Below are 15,401 nucleotides of genomic sequence, written 5' to 3'. Positions count from 1 at the left end.
CACACCCTGCTGGGGAGCTTGGCATGAAGGTGTCGGGGGCAAGCCTGGAGCTTGGAGTCCACAGGTCAGGCCCACACCCCAACTCTGCCCCTGTCTGGCGGGTCACCTGGGCTCATCGTGTCCCCTTCTGAGCTCTTTCCCTCTTCTTTCGTGAAGGCCTCTGGGAAGATGAAATACCAGATGTGGCATGGCCTGGCACACAGTAGGTGCCCAGCGAGCCTGGCACACAGTAGGTGCCCAGCGAGCAGTAGCCTCCTGCCGTTTCCTTGGCAGCCCCTGGCCCCCGAAGGCCCCGGCATCCCTTCCCGGCTCCGTGGCGTTATCGCAGCTCTAATGACTTTGAGGGCTGAGCTGCTCACGCCAGGAATTTATGGAAACCAGGCCCAGAAGCATCACCTGGAGGCACATAAATATTGTAAGACTGAGGCTGGGCTGTGTCAGCACTACTTGGGGTGGGATTACTCACCTGAGACCCTCTGAGCAAATGTCTGCCGCAGGGCTGCTGTGAGGCTGCTGGGAGAGGGCGAAGGGGACGGGGCTTCGTGGGCAGCTGCAGGACGCTGCCTTGTCCCTGCTCCCCGACCCGCTTCTGCCCACAGCCGCGTGCGTGGGGCGCTCACAGTGTGCTGGCCCCGTCCCATGAACTGTCCAGCTCCCCGTAAGTCAGGTTCTCCTTGTATCTCCGTTGGCAGATGAGAGAGGAGACCCAGTGACCCTGCCAGAGATGAGCTGGGAGCCGGGAGTCAGGCCCGGGCCCTCCCCTCCAGCGACCAACCATTTTTTTTTTTTTTTTTTTTTTTGCGGTATGAGGGCCTCTCACTGTTGTGGCCTCTCCCGTTGCGGAGCACAGGCTCCGGACGCGCAGGCTCAGCGGCCATGGCTCACGGGCCCAGCCGCTTCGCGGCGTGTGGGATCTTCCCGGACCGGGGCACGAAACCCGCGTCCCCAGCATCGACAGGCGGACTCTCAACCACTGCGCCACCAGGGAAGCCCCAACCTTTTTTTTTGAAAAATAACTTTACTCCCCTGACTCCCAACTTTTTAATTTAAAATATTTCAAACTACAGGAGGTTGAAAGAATAGTACAATGAATGCACAAATTGTCTTCACCTAGTAAACCAACTGTTAACATTTTACCATAATTTTCTTCCCATATTATACATATACACACACACCTTTTGGGGCTAACTCACTTAAAAGCTAGTTGCAGACATCATTGCCCTTCATACGTAAATACTTCAGCTGGGCTCCCTTATATAACCTCAGTAGCATTATCGTGCCCATCAATCTACCGACCATAGGCCCGTTTTCCCAGTTGTCTTCAAAATATAGCTACTGCCCATTGCCACCTCCGGCATCCAGCTGGGAACACATGTTGCATTTGGTTGTCATGTTTCTTTTGTCTCCTTTTAATCTAGAATAATTCCTCTCCTTTTTTTTTTTTTTTTTTTTGCTCTCCATGATAGTGACTTTTTTGAGAGATCCAAGCCAGTGTCTTTTCATAGGTCCCACCAGCTGGAATTGCCCCATTGTTTCCTCCTGATGCGATTGGAGTATTTGGCCAGATTCGGTGTAGGAAGCCATGCCTTCCTATCGAATCCCTGGGGAGGCGGGAAATGCAGGCTGGTCCCATCCTTCATCACTTGGTTAAGGTGGGGGTCTGCCAGGTCTCCCCATCGTAAAGGTACCAGTTTTCCTTTGTAATTACTGTGGGGGATTCTTGGAAAATGGGAGAATACCCTGTTCCTCAGTGAATTTTCACTACGAACTTTATTTAAAGAGGAGTTTCCTCCCCTCCCACTTAACCCTCCTCCTTTATTACTGCTGCAAATTCAAAGAGTATTTTTAAAATCCAGTGTGCTATCATCCAGGACCATTGTTATTACTTTTGATGTTCAAATTGTCCCCGATTTGCACACCAGGGGCCCCTTTGTGCTGGGTTCTGGGTCCTGTGGACACTTCCTCATCATTCTTGAGCACTTCCTTGCTTGTCTGCCTCTAGAGAAGCTCTAGGCTCATCTGGTACTTACCCTGCTCTAATCAGCCATTTCTCCAGGGTTCCCTTTCGTGGGGAATGGTGTTTAGAAATCAAGAAGTGGTGTGCTCCCTGCTGCCGGGGTGTCATTGCTTCCAGACACTTTCAGTGGACAGAGCCAGGAGAAAAATCTCAAGTTCATACCGATACCTCTAATTCAAGTCCAAGGTCATAGAGCTCTACCCTAACTTCTCACTCTACACTTGACTCTTGCTGTTTACCCTGGTTCCCAATAATAACATCAGGGTACTTCAGTCACGCTGTGTAGTGTCAGAATCACTGTGCCTGTTCCATTACCACCACCAAGTTTACTAAGTAAAGTTCAGGATTTTTTCTGTGGATCTTTTTGTCCTTAAACAAGGACCAAGGTTGTGTAGTGAGTTCCCAACCTACTTGAATGGATTCTTTTCTATGTGGGTGTGACCATGTTCCAATAAAACTAGATTCACCGAAACCGGCGGCAGGCTGGTGTAGCCTGAGGGCCATTGTGTGCACACCTCTCGTCCAGACTACCATCCTAACAGAGCAGCTCCTGGTGCAAGGTAAGCAGCCGGTAAATAGCCGTGCCTGGACCATAGGGGCCGAGTGGGCAGGAAGTATCAGGCCTTCTGGGGCTCAGAGGAGGGGCGTGACTGGGCTGGTTGTGCAGGGGGGCAGGGGGCCTTCTTCAGGGACACGGGGTAGAGGCCTCTTAGATGGTAAGGTGGTCCTCCCACTCCTGGGCCCCCCAGGCTGGCCAGGTTTTAGAGGAGGGGTCCAGAGGTGAGAATGGGGAGCCATGGCCTGGAATTGGGGTGCCAGGTGGGCAGTGTTTCACCTGATCCTGGTTGGGAGGAGAGGAGAGCTTGATAAGCTGATAGCCTCCCCGGCTCTGGGCAGGCAAACACCCCATGTTTGGAAAACAAAATGAGATGTATGCTTGTCAGCTCCGAACCCAGTGTCAGCCAGGGCTGGGCCTCACTGCCGCCTGCTCCCACCCAGGGGTGCTGTGCTCAGCTCCCTCCGCCCTCCTGGGGGACCCACAATGCCAGGGTGCCACCTACCCCTGCCCTGCGTGCCCAGGAGGCCCAGCCCCAGTGCCCCAGACCCGGCTTCCTCCAGCAGGCTCCTGGTGTGGGGAGGGGTCCTGGCAGCCCAGGAATAACTGAGGAGTGAGGGGCGGAGGCTGGAGCTGCCCCTGTTCACACCTATCCCTGCCCTCACCCCCACTCGCCTTACCATTGGACTTGGCAGCTTTGCACCGGCCTTGGGCAAAGCCCTTTGGGCCTGGAGACAGACGTGTTATGCCTCTGGAGAAATGAGCCTGGATGTCCTCTGCTGACTTTTATTTTTTGCGGTACGCGGGCCTCTCACTGTTGTGGCCTCTCCCGTCGCGGAGCACAGGCTCCGGACGTGCAGGCTCAGCGGCCATGGCTCATGGGCCCAGCCGCTCCACGGCATGTGGGATCCTCCCGGACCGGGGCACGAACCCGCGTCCCCTGCATCGGCAGGCGGACTCTCGACCGCTGCGCCGCCAGGGAAGCCCTGAGTTCTCTTCTAATGAGAGTCTGGCGGCAGCACGCAGGTTCAGGTGCAGCTTTCCGTGGGCCCAGGTCTCTCGGTTGTAGTGCGGTTTGGCTTTTCCGGAGGCAGGAAATGCTTCTGACGTTCCTTCGGGAGCCGGGCAGGAGTCTGTTGCACGTGCGTGAGCCTGCGCACGTCTTCCTGTTGGTTACTATGTGTCTGTGCTTTCATGTGCAAATACGTGCGTGCCGGTGTTTGGAAAAGTCTGCAGACAAGCACGTTGGGTGCCCCTCCCATCCCACTGCCCCATCCGTTCAGCCATCTGCTCGTTGACGGCGGGCATTGCGAGACTGCGGATCCGGCCTCAGGGTCTCATCTGTGATGGGGGTTGGTGGTTCCTCGGCTGGACTCTCCCAGCAAGGACCCCCTCGGGGGGGTGTCCTGTTGTAACCATGGGCTCGGCCTGGGTCTGAGCCTTTAGGAAAGCTGAATGCAGGCTGGTGCAGGAAGATAACCACCCCTCACCCCCAACAGCGGTTTCTTTCCTTGAAGGGGAGCTCCTCTCCGGAAAGGAGCTGCCGGCCAGCACTGCCAGGGCAGTGGGCAGTAGACTGCGGAGCAAAAGGCCAGAGACTTGGACGTTCCCCGCCTTGCCCTGCGCTGCACGGACTGAGCCCGGCTTTGTGGAGGCTGTGAGGGGGCCAGGCCTCTTCTCACATCCCAGGGCTGCCTGGCTGAGCCTCCAGCGCCCGGGCCTTCACCGGGGCACAGGAGGGGAGCCAAGGAAGGAGCAACAGAGACACCCCCCCAGGAGGCCCTATCTGAGCCCCCAGTCTGAGGGAGGAAATCGCTCCCTGCCCTCTGAGTGTGCCCGGCCTGATACGCGACCCCCTCCTCACCACTGGGAGCGCCCACTTTGAAGGAGATGAGGCACTCCTGCCCCAGAGGGAGCTGCAGCTTCTGCTCGAGGGGCCCCCCCATCAGGGGTTAGCTGCGCGCTGGGACCCTGCCTCCCAAGAGCAGCCTGGGGCCCTTCCTCTGGGACCCTGCATTTTCCTGCCCCCCCCAGCCCGTCCGTCAGGCCACCCCACCTGGACCGCAGAGCTCAGCCTGCAGGGACTGGCTCAGAAAAAGCCATTTCATCAGCCGTCTCACAGCCTTGCCCTCCACGGGGCCCCGTGTTCTCTCTTTTTTTTTAAAATTTATTTATTTTTGGCTGCGTTGGGCCTTCGTTGCTGTGCGCGGACTTTCCCCAGTTGCGGCGGGCGGGGTCTACTCTTCCTTACGGTGTGCGGACTTCTCACTGCGGTGGCTTCTCTTGTCGCGGAGCATGGGCTCTAGGCGCACAGGCTTCAGTAGTTGCAGCATATGGGCTCAGTAGTTGTGGCGCACGGACTCTAGAGCGCAGGCTCAGTAGTTGTGGCGCATGGGCTTAGTGGCTCCACGGCATGTAGGATCTTCCTAGACCAAGGCTCGAACCCTTGTCCCCTGCACTGGCAGGCGGGTTCTTAACCACTGCACCACCAGGGATGCCTGGGCCCCGTGTTCTGATCGGGAGTGAGCACTGAGTTCATTGGCTTGGCTCCCCATGGAGAGCCCCCTGCCCCAGCTTCTTTATCTCGGTGGGAAACCTCCAGTGATTTGAACGGGGATGGAGTTGGGGTTGAGCTGGGACTGGTGTGACAGCGGCAAAAGAAACCGAGTCCTTTTATTGCCACTTGTCACTGGCTAAGCCCATGCGAGGCCCAGAATTCCAGCCCGCTGCCACACAGCCCTCGAACTGAACTTCTTTCAAAGGTAAACCTGAACTTGTCACTTACCAGGCTCAGCCCCCTCCCGCACTTGAATACAATCTAAACTCTTCGCCGTGCACTTCAGGGCTGCCGGGTGTGATCTGGCCCCTGACCCCCTGTCCCACCTCTGTCTTGCCACCGTGCTCCCCAACACTGACCACTTTCCTGTTTCTCAAACACGGCAAGTTCATTCCTGCCCCAGGGCTCTTGCACTTGCTGTACCCTTTGCCTGACATGCTCTCCCCTCCCCCATCCCACATCCCAGATCTGATTCCTTCACATTTTTATTATCTCTGGCAAATACTACCTCCTAGAGAGACTTTCTCTGGTCACCCAATCTTATTGGCACCCAGTATTTTTACCGTTGGGAGTAATCTTTATTTGTTTTAACTGTGTGGGCCCCTTGTTTATCTTGTTCATCACTATATTCCCAGCACCTAGACCCACGCCAGGAATATCGTAGGGGCTCAAGAACATCTGTTGGATGAATGAGGCCGTATTAGGAACTGGGTTTGTGCTAAGCTCTCCCTCACCCAGGAGTCCCTATAACTCCCATGACAACCTCCATCTACAAATGGGGAGACTGAGGCCCAGACCTGGGAAGTTATTGAGGAAATGAGGTTTAACCACAGGCCTGATTCCACATTGATGTTCTGGCCAACACCTCCTGCTGTCCTGGGCTTCCACCCAAGATCTGCTCTTTATAGAAAAAGAAAAAAAAAAAAAAGGAAAATCAGACAATTGGAAAGGAGGAAAATCAGCAGGTACGGCCCTGGAATAATCCTCAGTGCGCAGGTTTCACCTCTCCTGCCCCTTCCCCTCCCCCAGTGTTGAATGTGGCCTTTTGCTTTTGTTTGTTTTTGCAATTACTGCTATAACATTCACATTCTTCTACGTTCATCACACAGTCTCTGTAAACATGACGTTGAATAGATGTAGGACGGTCCACCGGGTGGATGCACCAGAGTTACCTGACTGTCCCCAGTGCTTGGGCCTCTATCTAGCCTGGTGCGCTGGGGTTGTCGATGTTTAAGTAATAACTCAATGTCATGGCTGGAATTCAAGCATCCATCCATTCGCTCTTTGACCAGATTTCACTGTGCAGTGGGCCCTATGCTGAACAGGGAGGGTGTTGACGGGCCTGGACCGGTGTGGGAGGCAGCCGAGCAGGGCCAGAGTGGAGTAGATGTTGTCAGGCTGGAATGTGGCAGGCAGAGGAAGTGGCCGGTGCAAGGGTGGCTGGAGTGGGCTTCACGGTTGAGGATGGTGAAAAGCTTTTCCCAGGAGGGCAGTGGGTGGTGCACACTGCAGACAGGCCATCTCGAGGGCAGAGGTGTGGCCGCATAGTGCAGCCTGAGTGCCCTCCAGGCCCGGGCTCTGGTTGGCCTGGAGCATAGGGAGCCTGCCAGGAGAGGTGGGAGTTGGGGCAGAGCTGAGGCCTGGAAAGCCCAGCTAAGGAACTTAGACTTTCTCCGGCAGTAGATGGGAAGCCTGATGTTTATCTCCTCTCTTTCTAAGAGTTTTTGTTTTTTTTTTTTCTTAAATTAATTAATTAATTAATTTTTGGCTGTGTTGGGTCTCTGTTGCTGCACACGGACTTTCTCTAGTTGCGGTGAGCGGGGACCACTCTTCGTTGCTGTGTGCAGGCTTCTCATCGTGGTGGCTTCTCTTGTTGTGGAGCACGGGCTCTAGGCGCGCGGGCGTTAGTAGTTGTGGTTCATGGGCTCTAGAGCGCAGGCTCAGTAGTTGTGGCACATGGGCTTAGTTGCTATGCACCACGTGGGATCTTCCCGGACCAGGGCTCAAACCCGTGTCTCCCTGCATTGGCAGGTGGATTCTCAACCACTGTGTCACCAGGGAAGCCCTTTTTTATTAAAGATCAAAATTTTATTTAAAACTGTAAAGAAAAAATCAAATAGCACATAATGGTTTATCTGGAAAGGCCCTTCCTACTCCCCGTCTCCAGTCCTGCTTCCTGGAAGAAAATACTTTCACCTGTTCTGTTTTTAATCCACCGGGCACTTTTCTTGTGACTCAGTTGTGTGCTCCACTGTTTCTGGGTTTATCAGTTTTTGGACATAATGTCTTGCCTCCCTGCAGTGAAGATGAGGGTTTGGCTCACACCACCCACCTGCCTTCCCCGAGAGTTCTGTTCTGTTGGCGCCTTCAGACCTTTAGATAATATACGTAAGCTGTCACTTCCTCTTCCGTAGACTTGCAGCTCTGTCTTTCCCTTGCATCAGCGTCATGGTAGAGCCTGGTGTGCGCTTGTCTTCCCTTGCTCCACGTTCGGTGCTGTCACGTGGGTAGCTTGAGATGGGCCATGTTAGAAGTATTTACACCACGGGAATCAGCAGACACAACACACCAGGGTTCCCCCCGCCCGTTGTTAAAATGTTTACCGACACAGCACTGCCGGGCTTCTGAGGTTTCTTCCCTCTGACTTGGGTTCAGGCAGAGGCCAGGTTAGCTTGGCTCCCAGATGCTTGGCTGGCCGGCCCCGCCCAGCACTGACAGCCTTCCCTCTGCGCCGCAGCAAAGCTTCGAGGCACACCAGGACGCGGCCGTGAGTGTGACACACATGGTAAAGGCGGGCAGCGGCGTCTGGATGGCCTTCTCCTCCGGCTCCTCCATCCGCCTCTTTCACACGGAGACGCTGGAGCATCTGCAGGAGATCAACATCGCCACCAGGACCACCTTCCTGCTGCCAGGTGAGGCTGCTGCTGGGCCGTCATGCCCTGCTGTCCTGGGGCTGTGAAGGGAGGGAGGGAGCAGACATCCGGGAAGCAGTTTCCACGGCCAGCCCAGCCCATCTCATTAACCCTTGAGGCAGCCTTTCGTCAGCCTTGAAAACTGGGCCTCCCAGAGGGGAAGCAGTGGGCTCAGGATTTGAACCCAGGCCTGTCCTTCCAAAGCCCTTCTGGCTGTCATCACAGCACAGCAGACGGGGGCTCGTGGGAAGTCAGGCTCTGAGCTCAGGGGACTCCCCCAAGTCAGGCGGCCGCTAAAAAGCCACGCTGGGCAGGAAGCCAGGCTCATCTATACCTCCCGCTCCTCAGGTTGACCAAAAACCCAATTCTGCCTCAAATCACCTTCAGAATAAGGCAAAGGGAAAGAGAGAAGGTCAACTAAGGGTCTCTTTCCTTAGAGGTTTCTATTTTTATTTTTTTATTATTATTTTTTGCGGTACACGGGCCTGTCACCGCTGTGGCCTCTCCCGCTGCGGAGCACAGGCTCCGGACCCGCAGGCTCAGCGGCCACGGCTCACGGGCCCAGCCGCTCCGCGGCATGTGGGATCTTCCTGCACCGGGGCACATATCCATGTCCCCTGCATCGGCAGGCGGACTCTCAACCACTGCGCCACCAGGGAAGCCCTCCTTAGAGGTTTTTAAAGAAAGACAATTGTCCCCCTTAGTTTGCCTTCAGGTTTGGGGCAAGGGGAGGGTGAAGACCTTGGACATCATCCCCTTGGGGCCCGTGCTTCCTCCTGCAGAGCTGTTTGTGAGACCCACGGAGAGGATTAAGATCTGAGCTCACCTAGCACCCCCGCTGCCACCCGGCATCTGCCGAGGCGTCCGTAGAATCGGCTCCAGGCATCTCCCATACTGTCTGCTGCCCCAGTTGCCGCCCAGATCCCTGTGGGCTGTGCTGGGAGCCAGGGCAGACATGTGCTCAGGGTCCATCCCTACCCCCAGCGGGCTTTAGAGCAGCCCTCAGGGCTAGCAGGCCTTGGCCTGGCTTGCCCTGACCCGGGGCTGGTCTGGGAGGGTGTGGGGACTGTCCTGTTCAAGCTCAGCCGACTGGGCTGGGTGCAGCAGCTGGGGGCACCGAAGGGCCCCAGGGCCAGGGAAACAGAGAGGCGTGGCAGGCTGAACCTAGAGCTGATTGTGAGAGGGGCTCGGCAGATGGGCCATGGCAGAGGCTGGAAGCGGCCAAGGGGGGTGGAGTGGGGAATGGTTACTAACAACAAGATCAACAACAACAGCAATAGTACCTAGTGGCTGCCAGCCTGCCAGGAGCCCTACAGTGAGCTAGGTCCCAAGGGCTTTACGTACAGGAGCTCACTGTCCCCATTTTACAGATGCAGAAACTGAGGTTTGTTCATCAGGGTAAAGTGGCCAGAGGCAGGACAGGGAGTCACATGAGGTCGGACTCAGTTCAGAGTCCCGCTGGTCGTAACAGGGGAAGAGATGTTTTCAGAGGTGGCCAGAGTCCTGGCTTGGCCACTGTCGGGTCTTGGCAGGTCTCTTTGCTTCCTGGAGCCTCTGGTCCCTCTGTGGGACGGAGAGTGGTTCCTGGCTCAGGATAAATGGCGTCAGGCATGGGAAAACGCCTTGCCTAGGTCTGGGGCATCCATGAGGAGAATAAACGGCTTCCTAACCTGCTCCTGGGGTCTGGGGTAGGGGCTTGGGAGACCTATGTTATGGGTCCTTCCTCGCTCCCTCTCTCCCTCACTCCCTTCCTTCCTTTTTTTAGCTTTAGTTTCATTGTCTTTCATAGTATTTATATATGAGGTAAATCTATTTTAACTACAGTAAAAGTTTCTCAGTATCACAGAAATATTTCCACATTTATGCCGATAGCTAAGTTATTTCAAGCTAGTGGAACAGTGGAAGAAATAGATAATCTTATGGGCCTTTTGCATCTTCTCAGTCTATCTGTGGGGATGGCGGAGAGTAGAGAAAGAATCAAGTTGATCACGCAGTCAGAGGCAGGCTTTGTGGACAGAGCCACTGCAGGTGGAAACCCAGCAGGCTCCCGCTGCACAACTCCGACCCCACTGTGGGTTTAAGATGCATTTTCACGTCCACTGTCTTGACTTGTTCTTTGCAGTTACCCTTAAAGAAGAAAGGACATTGGCTTTCATGAGCAGGTAAACGGAGGCCCAGGAGGTTAAATAACTGGCCTCAGGTCACTCCGCTGAGGGGCCAGAGCCAGGACCCGAATCACAGCTCTCTCACTGGGCGGCCTCCCCCTTCCCGGGCCTCCGTTTCCCCATCTGTACAGCGAGGGCCGGAGATCTGAGTCAGAGCTCGTAGGGCAGACCAGAGCCCGGAGTTAGACAGGCCCTGCTGGGATCCTGGCTCTGCCGCCTTCCAGCTCTGTGACCGGAAGCAAGTGGGGAGCCTCTCCCACCTTTCGTCCCCGCCTCTCAGGGCAGGTGTGGGCCTTACCTGAGACGGGGAGGACAGCGCCCCACGGTCCCCGGCTCCAGTGCCTGATGGTATCGTCCACCATCGTTATCTTCATGGCAGTCCCTGCCCCTCATTGCACTGGTCCCCTTCGGCCGTGCATCACCCCCCAACCCTCCAGTCAGGGCCCCTCCCGCCACATCGGCACAGACAGAAGCCACCTGTCCGCTTGCCCGACCTCCTGGAGCTGGGCCCTGGACACGTCAGAGTGGAGGCTGAGCTTCCTGCGTTCAGGGCTTCCCAAAGGTCCCGAGGAGTTACTGTCCTGGGCCTCCTTCCCCCAGACCTGACCTTTCCTAACACTGGGGAGCCCGGGCCCCTGCTGGCCGGGACACCGTGAGCCCAGGAGGAGCCAGCCCTGGGTGGAGGGGGGCATCAAATCCGCCCTACACTGTGCCCCGGCAGAAGAAAAGAGCAGGATTCTTAAATTCTTTTATTAGAGATATTTTTAAAAGGCTTTTAGGTATTTTTTCTTCCCCCATCCCACCAAATGAAATAATTGTGTAATTACTAATAAATTTGTTCCTCCTCTAAGTGCGGATATGTTTTAAGGGCATGTTAAAAATTCATCACGCTTCCTTTCCCCGACCCCTTTCCTCCACTCGCGTCCCCAACTGGAATTAATGCATTTTTGAACCTAAACTCCCTCCTCCTCTTAACTAGACAGGTCATTAATAAAATGTTCTCTGAGAGCCTGAGCTTTTTAAAGTTGTATATCTCCAGATAGATGGCTTGGGTGAGCTGAACACTGCTGCATTAAGTCTCTGTGATAAAATATTTATCCACCATTAGACTTTCTTTTTTCCTTTCGTTCTGTTTGTGAAGGGCCTTGTTCTTTTCCTCGAGGCAGAGTGGGAGGAGGAAGGGCCTCGGCATGAGGTCTGCAGATGAAGTCATTTCTCCATTCCGCCATCTCATTTGGTTTCTCGCTGCCTTCCTTTCGTTTGCCAGGTTTCTGCAGTCCAGTGGGGGCCGAGGGGAGGCAGGGGCATCAGGAAATGATCTCAGGGGCCCTGGAAAAGGGAGGGGGGGCATGTGAGATGGAACATTTGCCACTGCTCCCTCTCTTGGCTTTTATTATTTTTGTGGGTTTCTGGCTCTGATGGAGCTGATCCCAAGAGACTAGGTCCTTTTAATAATCACAAATATTGTCCTAATAGCCTCCATTTTTTGATTATATATTATGGGCCAAGAGCTGTGCTCAACTGTGTGTATATATTATAGTGTGTGTATAGACATATATATTTATATACATACTCCCTGTGTATATATACATATATAATATTGCTAATAATCATAAAATCGAGCAAGGGACATTTGTAATACTCATTGAACAATGAGAGACAGTGGCTTGTTGATTCACGCAGCTGGTAAGTGACAGCAACACCTGTGTCCTTACTTCTCTGCTTTCATTCACTCATTCTCTCATTCACTCATTTACTCACAGGTCCTTTTAAAAAATATTTATTGAGGTACAGTTGATTTACAATATAAGTTTCCGGTGTACAACATAGTGACTCACAATTTTTAAAGGTTATACCCCATTTATAGTCGCTATGACATATTGGCTATATTCCGCGTGTTGCACGATATATCCTTGTAGCACATTTATTTTCTATCTGGTAGTTAGTACCTTCTAATCCCCTTCCTCTGTCCTGCCCCACCCCCTGCCCCTCTCCTTACTGGAAACCACTAGTTTGTTCTCTAGATCTGAACTCATAGGTCCTTTTCGAGTGTCTACCGTGAACCAGGGTATTCGGCCAGGAGCTGGGGAATCAACTTTGAGACACAGATAAGCTGCTGCCCTCAGGAAGCTTACATTTGGGAAGGCAAACAGTAAATGAGCAAAGGGAGAAATAGAGGAATTACAGACCTTGAGCAGAGCCAAGAAGAGAAGATAGGTGGTGACGTGAGAGGGCTCACAGACCGAGCCTCCTGCACTTTCTGATTTCACGAGGGCTGGAATCACCCACGGCTGGACTGTCCTCTGAGGCTGTCCTAGTGGTTGGGAGCCTACACTCTCTGAATTGATGAGGATGTGGGGAAGAGTCCCAGCTCCCCCAAACCCAGATACTGTTTGTGAAATAGCCCCTGACAAACTGGCTTTTTTCCCACTGTGGCTTCCATTTCCACATTGAATCAACACTATGAATAAGACTCGCTGAGTTTGCATCACGTCGCCAGACTCCTATATCCCACTGCCTGCTGACAGCTCCACTTGGGTATCTAATGTGCATCTCAAACGACATCCGGTATTGAACTTGGACTCCTACTCCAAGCCTGCTCCTCCTTGGTCTCGGTCCACAGCACTGCCATGCACCCAGCTGCTTGAGACAAAAAACTCTGAGCTGTCCTTGATTCCTCTCCCCTCCCCGCTCCCCGTCAGTCTGTCAACAGGTCTGTCTCTAACCTGTTGGTTTCTCACCATCTCCCTGCCACCACCGTGTCTCAGATGCCACCATCCCTGCCTTGCTGGTCTCCTTGCTCCCCCCATCACCCCAGTCCTCCGTCTCATTGCAGCTAACATGCTCCTCTAAAATCCGGGTGCATCACTCCCCTGCTTAGACCTGCCAGTGGCACCTCACCACGCTCGGAATGAACAGTCAAAGCCCTAGCCCTGGCCCATCCACTCTTCTGACCCTCCCCCCGTTGTCTCGTAGAGCCCTCATCCCCAAGCTGCACTGGCTCAGTCCTCCACAGACTGCGAGCTCATCTCGTCACAGGGCCTTTGCACGTGCCGCCTCCAGGGCTTTTGCTTGGGTCTTGGCGTGGCTGCCGCCTCCTTGTCATTGGATGCAGCCTCCCCATCCCCCCAGGAAGCAGAGTAAGGCACGAAACCCCGGCATCCTCCCACCCACTCTCTGCCTCACTGCCCCGTTTCACTCCTCTGCCTAGTAGCTATATTCCTTGTTTCTGTTTTCTTTTCCTCTTTCCCCTCCCAGGGCTGCATTAGTACAGTAGCTACCATTAAAATTAAAATTAAAAGAAATTACAAACTCAGCCCCTCAGTCCCACTAGCCACATTTCAAGTGTCAGTAGCCATATGTGGCTAATGGTTACCGAATTGGACAGTGTGGTAGAGAGCCTTTCCATTATGGTAGAAAGTTCTAGAATGTTTGCTCCTTAGGAGCAGAACTTTGTGTGCGTGGTTCCCCCTGTGCCTCCAGCACCGAGTGCAGCGTCCTGCACACAGTAGGTCCTGGGGATGTGCTGGGGTGCCGAGCGAATGGATGGGTGATGGTATTGACCAGTGTGTTAGGAAATGCTGTGTGAACCCCAAGATAGTAACCTTCCTTCTGGGGTGACCATGGAGCCACACGACTCTGCTCTGCAGAGGAAGCCCATACACCTACAGGTATGGAACTCAGGTAATTTGCTCGAGTAGAGAGGCAGTGAAAGCATCAGGCCGTAAGAAGCGGCAGACCTGAGCTCTGCTCCTGCCCACTCCCCACCCCCCACTCATCAGCTGGGTGACCTCTTTGGACCTTAAAATCCTTGTCTGGAAGATGAGCACAGCATCTGGGTCTTGCGTACCTCTCAGCTGTTGCAAGGCTTATGTCAGGCTAGGGCAGGTATACGAAGTGCTTTGGAAACTGCAAAGCAGTATTTCTCAAAGTGTGGTCCCGGGCCCAGCAGCATCGGTATCACCTGGGAACCTGCTGGAAATGCAGTTTTGGGGCTCACCTCTGGGGTTGGCCCCTCAGTTTTCAGCCCTCCTGGTGGTGCTGATGCATGCCCAGCTCGAGAACCCCCTGTTCTAAGCATCACTTCACGTCATGGCATGACTTTGAATTTGAGGAGAGAATAATCCTGTCCTTGGGCTGAAGAGTTCAGGCCAGAAGTGAGACGGCCCTTTGGAGGGGCAGGAGTGGGCTCCCAGCCCCTCCTTCATGCCCATTCCCGTTGACCGGAATTGTTAGCAATGGAACAGCAGCGAGGATGGCAGACGGCCCCTACCTGTGAGTGCCATGTACCAGCCACTGGATTATGTGATTTACAATCATTGGCTCATTTACTCCTCAGGACAAGGCTTTGAAATATCATCATTGTCGCCTTTTGCAAGCGAGGGAACCATGCCACAGACAGGTTTTGTTTCTGGCCCCGGGACATGGAGGCAGGAAGTAGCAGAGCTGGGGTTTGAACCCAGCGCCTGGCCCCGCAGCTGTGCTCGCAGTCACCATGCTGTGCAGCCCGTACTGTGCTTCCTCCCTGTGAAGAGCAGGGGGACCCGCCTTCCCTGCTATTGCTGTTCTCACTAAAAGGAAGAGACAGCCCCGGGGATAGCCGGGTGAGGACTGAGCTGGACTGGCACCAGAAACGTGCTAGCGCCTGACACTGAGTGCCCGTTTCACTGCTGGGACCAGGGGCTGCAGGGCACACTGCCCTCGCCAAAGGAAGGGCCCGTGTGGGCAAGATGTTAAGCCCGGGCTGGAAACCAAGGGGCTGCAACAGACTGCCAACTCACCTGGACCCCTCCCCACGCATCCCGTCTGCACCATCTGCTTCACCCTCAAACCCCCACTTTCCCAGGCCTCCCTTCACTCCCCAGCTGGCCAGCTGTGTCCCTGGCACGGGCGGCCCTTAGTGCACACCTTGTGCCAAGATAAGCCAGCCATGCTCACGTGGGCCAGTACCGTGGCCTTCCCTCATAGCATCCTCAAGGCAGCCCCGCTTTACAGAGGAGGAAACTGAAGCTGCATCGGGGGAACCCTCAGCTGGGGGACCCAGGGGCCAGACCCCAGCCGGGTTAGCCTCCCAAGCCCCAGATCTTAATCACAACCCTGTCTAGCTTCTTGCTTATCTCAGGAGAGGAGCCCAGACTGTGCCGTTTTCTCACCTGCCGTGGCCCCCATCCACTGCCCCCCCCCCCCCCCCCCG

General features: G+C 54.6%; 1 protein-coding gene across 10 annotated transcripts in view; it reads left to right on the top strand.

Annotated features, from left to right (window-relative positions):
• Positions 1 to 15,401, top strand: part of ARHGEF10L (Rho guanine nucleotide exchange factor 10 like) — a 178,611-nt gene that overhangs the window by 158,505 nt on the left and 4,705 nt on the right. For all 10 annotated transcript variants that reach the window (XM_029228733.1, XM_029228728.1, XM_029228729.1 and 7 more), the window contains one exon: positions 7,868 to 8,042. In XM_029228733.1, coding sequence (XP_029084566.1) covers positions 7,868 to 8,042 — 175 coding nt within the window. The remainder of the gene's footprint in view (positions 1 to 7,867; positions 8,043 to 15,401) is intronic.

Source organism: Monodon monoceros, unplaced genomic scaffold (assembly GCF_005190385.1).
Source record: "Monodon monoceros isolate NGI ecotype Baffin Bay Population unplaced genomic scaffold, NGI_Narwhal_1 Super_Scaffold_18, whole genome shotgun sequence".
Classification (NCBI taxonomy): Eukaryota; Metazoa; Chordata; class Mammalia; order Artiodactyla; family Monodontidae; genus Monodon; species Monodon monoceros.
This window is presented reverse-complemented; position numbering and strand designations above follow the sequence as displayed.